The 7,324-nt window shown below is 42.2% G+C and overlaps 1 protein-coding gene across 1 annotated transcript; it reads left to right on the top strand.

Moving 5' to 3' along the window:
- The first annotated feature begins 2,319 nt into the window (after positions 1-2,319).
- On the top strand, positions 2,320-7,324 carry PIFO (primary cilia formation). Its single transcript, XM_011367298.2, has 6 exons — positions 2,320-2,460; positions 2,708-2,850; positions 3,452-3,550; positions 4,310-4,437; positions 5,891-6,008; positions 7,079-7,324. The coding sequence occupies exons 1-6, from the start codon at positions 2,442-2,444 to the stop codon at positions 7,145-7,147; spliced, it is 576 nt and encodes a 191-aa protein (XP_011365600.2). The 5' UTR covers positions 2,320-2,441; the 3' UTR covers positions 7,148-7,324.

The raw sequence follows: 7,324 nt of genomic DNA, 5'->3' as shown, positions 1-7,324 counted from the left end.
AGTTGTGTGTTATGTTAGTAACTTGAACAGGAAGATTGATGAGAGAAAATTCTCTTTCATTGAGTTCACTGGGATCTTTATTGACTTTGTTTTTAGGGCTTTTAACCTCAGAAGCCAAAAATTTGCTTTATAGGCACATATTTCCTTGTTTTCTTTTGCCTCCTCTATTCACCCTGTGGTAGAGTTCCTCCAAAATCTCAAGCCAGGTACAGTTATTTTAAAGTCCATGTTTGGTAACTCCAAATATCTAGATTTCCTTTGGGCTTATTTTTATTTATTTTTGGTTGTTTTATATTAAATGCCAAACATTTTGCATGAAAAAATCATAAAAAAATTTGTTGAGGTTCTGGATGATATTATAGTTATAGATGATGTACTTTTGTTTCTGGTATGCAATAAGGGTAAAAGCCAATCACCTTAATGCAATTAAGGATTGAGTTGATACGAAGCTGGACTTTAGGGCTATTTGTGAGCTGGTCTATTTCTTATTTACCCTTATTCCTAGTGTTTGTCTCTTTAGGGTCCCAACTAAAGCCCAGCGTGTTTTCCAGTCCTCTCTCCTCCATGCCCAGCCTAATTTTCCTTCCCCAGCTTTCAGACACTGTTCAAAGTTCTGCTCAAATTCTCTGCTTCTCAGCCAGCTTTTTAATTAGCAAATGTTCAAAGGGAAGAGCCACACCAACAGCTGGTTTCACTACTTTGGACTCCCCCTATGTCTGGGGTCTTGGCCCTGCATGTTCTTTCTTCCTTGATATATCTCTAAAGTCTTCAAATATATATATTTTATTTAGTCTAGCTTTTTTTTTATGTCTTCTCTGCTGGAGGATGAGTTGGAAGCAAACCAGACCACCAATGAGGGGACAGGTTGTCATATTTTCAAAGCACTTTGTAAAACATGTTTCACATCACTCACGATGTAAATACTAATTTCAAAAATACTGTGGGTACCTAAATATTAATTTTACCTAAAATATGAAAAATGAAAGTGACCAATCAATGCCGAGATTATTTACATTTTATTTACCATCAGTATTACTGTACTTTGAGTAGACAGAATGCCTGGAATAAATTACACAGTAACTTTAAGACCATATCTTTTATTCCATTTAGGCTTTGCTTCCATACAACCTTCTCCTATATTACCGCACTTTCTGCATTATTCCTTGTAAAAAAATGTTATTATAGATAATAATTTTTCAATGTTATTATATGTAAGTCAAGTACAGCCAATTATTTTTGTAGAGTCCAGCAGGATATTTGAATGTTACGTAGGACATGACACAATTGACTGCATAACCAATACACTCCTGGGTGTCCAGTCTCTTTAGCCTATTGACCAGGAGCATCCCCCCCCAATAACTTTTAACAGGGAAAATGCTTCTACAAGTATGTAAAATATCTTCTGGGACTTGGCATCACCTTTTTTTGGAAACCTACATTAGATCTATAAAATCATCCTTGCAGACAGTGCCAGCCCAGGGTCATCCTCAGGGGTTAAAGGGTTGTATGGATCCGTCGCACCTGGGTGTTTCTGTTACCTCCCACACCTGAAGCCATCCTAAAGTCAAGAGAAAACAAGTTAGCGGTAATACCCAGGACGAAGGTAAAGGAGTCGACATACATACACCCTGACGTTTCCTTTTGGGTTGGGATGGGAGCGCTCCTGAGCTGGCCCGATATGGTTTTCGGTACCAGTAACCAACCTCCTGCATTGTCACCTACCAAGTACCAGGCACTGAAGTGCTTTAATCCTGCTATCTTAATCCTCTCAACGACCCTATTAAGAATGAATTATTATTCCCATTATAGAGATGAGGAAACTGAGGCCTAGACGTTTAAGTGACTGCCCAAGATTTTAAAATTATTAAGCACTTTTGTGGTTCTACTGCACCCTTCCTGCTCCACTCAAGGCTTCCTGCCCTTTTAAAGCCTCACGCCCTGCTTAGGGGAAGAAGGGAACCTGATGAGAAGGGCTGAGGAAAAGGAAAAATGGGGCTAACTGGGGCCCCGATTTGGTCCCCAATTCCCCTATTCTGGGCGTTGTCTGAGAGCCCACCTCGCCACGCCATCACTCAAGCGGCTGCTCCCCTGATCCCAGCCGCAGGAATTTCCAGGCATTCTGAGCCCCAGCGTCCCTCTGTCTCCAGAGCCCTTCGGTCCACCCCTTCACCCCAGCAGCCCCTACAGCCACGGGTCCAGCAAACCCCACTACCCTCAACGGAGCTGCAGAGTCCACACTCCCCCGGACTTCCCGCCCGGGAGGCGCGGCTTCCCGCCGCAACCGTTGCTTCTCGGGCGCCCCCGCCGCCTGCGCAGGCGCGCTCGGAGCCACTGCCCTTGGGAAGCGCCGCGGCTGAGGCTTGCGGGGCTCGCCAGGCTTGCCTGTGTTCCCTTAGCAACGCAGTAGCAGTACACAAGTGCTAACCCGAGCAGCACGCGCGATGTGCTTCAACAAAGCGGGTGAGGAGGGCTGCAGTAGAGGGGTCAAGAGTAGAGAGCGAGGGGGAGACTGGGGAGGCTGGGAAAGACGGAATGAGGAGATGCAGTTTGCTCCCCTTCCTGGAGTCTGCTCTGATTCTTAAGAGCTCGGTTGGGCCCTGTTCTCTGCTCTCCCTCCCCACACCCCACTCACCACCAACGCCCTCACTTAGACCCTTGTAAGTGAGGGCTTCCCTCATGTGGAATTTCTCCTTTTCTTGATCTTCAGAGTCGCTGCTTCAATACTCCTTTGGAACATGTCAACAGAGGAAGCTCTTTCCTCACTTCCATCCTCCAAATTCTTTGGGAAACAAGTTTCTCCCTCTTAGGGGGGAACCTCACAGAGGGCCTGGATGTTACACAGCAGAAAATGTGAGTATTCACCTTCCCTTAGGTGGGTCTCAGTTCCCCACCGACCTAAAGACACCCGTTTCTTGGAAGAAGAGCTACAGAATTTGTGGAATCAGTGTCCCAACGTGAAAGGTGCCCTGCAACCAGCTGTCAGGGTCAATGTCGGAAATTAAAGGACCATTGCTCTCCCTTCCAACCCCCACCAAATGAAAGCCTTTGTTTCATATAGTCCCCGGTATAGTCCCCACTTTATTCCCACCTCCAAAGTCCTGTGAACCAACGCCAATTACCCTCCCATTCGTCCAAGCCTGGGCTGTGGATGTACTTGTAGGTCAGTTTATGAAATAACAAGATCAGCTCTCTGGGGCTCAGGGGACTGGATTCATTGGAAGGCATAGAAATGTCACTTTATCTATCTAGACACATTTGCAAAGTTACCTGTGTTATTTATGTAATTGTTTGGATGGCTCTGATTCAAAAGGGTCAATAGAGAGCAACTTTTGCATAGAAGATTCAAGTAAGAACATTCTAAGTTCAGTCTGTTTGGATGACTATAACCTTCTCTGTTTTTTCTTTTTTTCTTTATCTTTTTTCTTTTCTTTTTTTTATATACTACCCAAAGAATGTGTATGAATTGGCATACAACCTCTCTAGGATACCGACCAGTAGAAAAGGATATGCTTTCGGAGCCAGAACATCCGTGAGGTTTAAGCCAATCAAGGTTAGAAATGGTTGACTGTGCTTAAATTTTAGTGTGATCCATGTTGTTGCATGCATTTGCATTGGGGAGCAAAGGGCAGAGAGTTGGAGGTTGCCTAAGCAATATGTGCCGAAATTCAAGAAAAATAGATGTCTAAGCTAAAGCTGTTAAATCTATCTGAAAATCTTGGGCATTAGCATTGCAAATGTGTGTACGTGAGTGTCCTGGGAGAGCGGAAAAACAATTCTAGGAAGAAATAGTGCCATGACAGAGCTTCAGTGCTGAGATATTAAAATACTGGAAGCTTTGTTTATCTGCATCAGATTATCTTGTCAGTTAAAAAACAAATTCTAACTTTTCCACTCTTTTGTGTAATTGAATTTCAAGTCTAAAAGTCTTCAGTATAGAATCCTAATCTTTTGGACATTTTCCTGACAATTAAGCTCAAGAAGAGGGATACTGACCCTTAAAAAAAAAAAAAAAAAAAAATCTCTTGAGTGAGATGGTGGAGGTAGTAGCTGCAACAAGTTAACCTCGGTTTCCCACCCAGCCTAGGCTGATTTTTACAACCTAAGCTTGTATCTTTAGGTACCTGAACCACATCTTTACCTTGGTTTTCTACCTACCATAGGCCTATTTCTATAGCTGGAGGTGGTTAAATTGTAGCTGATATATAAACAGGGAGAGGATGATTCTGTGGGTTTTTTTTTTTTCCTACTTAGAAGGCTTTATATGTATATATATCACCCTCTAACATATTGATCTTTTTCTCGGAAACAGGATATGACACCTAACCCCAGCACGTACCAGACAGTAAATCTGGAGCAAAAACACAAACAAAATTTTGCTCCATTTAATACCTTGTTGCCTCGATTTAGGACATACTCAAAGGACACGTATTTTCCTGGGTATGTTTCCTCTTTTCTGGTACATTTCAGTAAAGAGCGACAGGAAAGGAAGTACAAAGAAGGGGTTATACCCCAACCATGCCAGCTCAATAACCACTCATCTTAAAGATTCAACCTCTTGCCTTCCAGATCTCTGGCATCATAGAATTGTAAATCATAGGGATTCACTTAATAAATATTTATAAATGTACCAGGCAGTTTTGTAGGTTTCGAGATTCTACGTTGAACATATCGCACAAAGCTCCTGATTTCTTGGAGCTTACATTGTGGAGCCTAAACAGATGAGAAGCAAATAAACCAAAAAATATCAATAGTAATAAGGAGAGGCCACGCAATTTATCAGTCCAACCATGACACGTCTGAGAGTAAAAAGGAGCCTTATTAATAATTATACCAAGAAGATAGCCATAAGCTAGGACTGTCATGGGCAAACCGGGAAATATGGTGACCTAGTGATGTGCTATGAAAAAAAATAAAACAGGATGATATGATATGGAGTGATAGACCGGAGGCTACTTTATCAAAGATCGTCAAGAAAGGCCTTTCAGGGGAAATGACATTTGATCTGAAATCAGAATAAAACTAAACCAGCCTTGAGAAGATCTGGTCTCAGAGCTTCCCAGGCAGAAGGAACAGCAAATGCAAAAGCCATAAATGAATTTAGTTTGAGAGAAAAAGAAGGAAGGTTTGTATGGCTACAGTGTAGTAAGCAAGGAGGAAATGAGACAGAGGAGGAGGGACGGGGCTGGACTCCATAGTCTGTAGATCAAGGGGCATAGTGTAAGTGCTTGAGGAAGCCATTCAGAATGGATGGAATTATAGGGCAAAGGGTCAAGGTTTTTCTTTTACTGATGAGAAATCCAAGGATCAGAGAGTAAATGTCACTTTCTTAAGGTTGCAGTAAGGAAGTGGAAGTGTCGAATCTTGGACCCCACGTCTGCTCTAAGCGTTATTTCCACCACAGCACGGACTACACCAAAACACAAAATGTCATGAATAAGAGCAATTGTAAAATAATCTCATTGTCAAGAAAATTAAACTGGTTCTGCTTGGTGCCCCTAGACTGCTGATAGATTAAATTATCACTGCACTGTTATCCCCAACTTTGGATCATGGGCAGTACTAATTCATCACTAAGGTAGATCCCTCTTATTGTCCACCACTTCTGGGATCTTCTGGTCTCTCAGCTAAGGATACTGAGTAGCAGAAATATCTTTTAAGCTAGAGTCAATTTTTACCCAAGGGGGATGTCGAGACTAGATATCTTTCACACTAACACTTAATTAGAAATACATTAAGCAAAGGAACCCCATGCATGTCTGACATAAAAAAGCGGATCAGTCTGTTGTCTTTTCCCAAAGAGTTAGGCCTCAGGGACAGCAGTGGTACTGATGGAGTTTGTCTACGGTCAGTAACTCATTAGACGTGATGTTATTGGTATTTTTATTTCTAGCCCTGGCACATACAACCCAGAAATAAAGCCACCCCCCAGAATCACCTGGCCAATGAAATTTGGATCTCCAGACTGGGCTCAGGTTCCATGTCTACAGAAGAGAACCCTAAAAGCTGAGGTAATGACATCGGGCTTCTGTAGAGCACACACTCTAGTCCTCCCGTGTGTGTCACGGGTTCTTAACCAGGGTCTGGAAATAAGCTGCAGAAAGTCTTTGTTCCCTAAAATTATATGCACAGTTTTCTGTGTATGTACACGTGGGGGTCTTTTTGGAAAGTTACACAATTTTATTCGATTTTTAAAGATGCGCATGACTGAACAAAAGTCACATTTTCTATTTAATCCTCAAATAATTTTCTGTGGTAGATACAGGAGAATTATCCTTATATGATAGAAGAGGAAATCAAGACTCAGATGGATTAAGTGACTTGCGCAAGTTGCACAGCTTGAATCTAGATCTTGTGACTCCTAAGCCAGTGCTCTTTCCATCATATTACTTGAGTATTACATCATCAGGAGGCTGTAGAACATTCTGGTAAGAGCATGGATTCTGAGACAGACTGCCTGGGTTCAAATATTAGCTCTAGTATTTACTTGCTGTGTGATCTTGGGCAAGTCCCCTAATTTTTCTAAGCCTCAGTTTGCTTATCTGTAAACGGTATAATAATGGAATCAATCTGATAAGTTTGTAAAAATTGAGATAGTATAGAAAAGCACTTAATACTGTATCTATAATATAATAAACGCTCAATGTATATTAGCTATCATAATTTACCCAAGCTGGATGTCCAAAAAAAAAAAAAAAGTGACTTTTCTTTTCCTAGTGGACTTCGGATAATTCTACAAATATTTATTAAATGCCTAATGTGTTAATAGCATCGTGCTAGGGCTTATGGGTAACATGCAAGAATTAAACATATAATCTTCGTTTTCGAGGCGTTTACCAGCTGTACTTAGAGATTTCCTGAATAAAAAACAATTCTTACCATGCTAGACAGCAGAGTAAGATGACAGAGATTCTACATAGATATAAAAATTGAGAGAATCGCTAAGGCGAGGTGACTGCGGGGTGGGGTTGCGTTAGGCTACTACAGCTATAATGAGCAGTTCTATTTTGCACAGCAAGGAAGACCAGAGACAGAGGGTTCTCATCAGAATATTGACCAAGACAACTTTCTTTCATTGCAGCTGTCCACCGACAAAGACTTCAGAAAGCACCGGAACCGTGTGGCCTATCTAAGCCTGTTTTACAACTGAGCAGCTGGGACGATCTCCACGTGCTCCTCCTGTGCACAGAATCTCCAGGAGGGAGGACAGAGCTGCTCTTCTCCCTCTGCACTGCTGCGGCCCTCTTGTCTTCCAGCGCGGGGCCCAGAGAGGGGCAAGGAGCTCATAACTACCATGTGAGAGAATAAAGACCAGTTCAGAATGTTC

The sequence above is a fragment of the Pteropus vampyrus genome, unplaced genomic scaffold (assembly GCF_000151845.1).
Source record: "Pteropus vampyrus isolate Shadow unplaced genomic scaffold, Pvam_2.0 Scaffold6, whole genome shotgun sequence".
NCBI lineage: Eukaryota > Metazoa > Chordata > Mammalia > Chiroptera > Pteropodidae > Pteropus > Pteropus vampyrus.
The sequence above is the reverse complement of the archived record's forward strand: the minus strand, read 5'-3'. Positions and strand labels throughout refer to the sequence as shown.

Coding starts and splice junctions, on each gene's coding strand:
- PIFO (XM_011367298.2), top strand. Junction 2,851..3,451: donor GATGTTACACAGCAGAAAAT/GTGAGTATTCAC, acceptor TACTACCCAAAG/AATGTGTATGAATTGGCATA. Junction 6,009..7,078: donor AGAGAACCCTAAAAGCTGAG/GTAATGACATCG, acceptor CTTTCATTGCAG/CTGTCCACCGACAAAGACTT.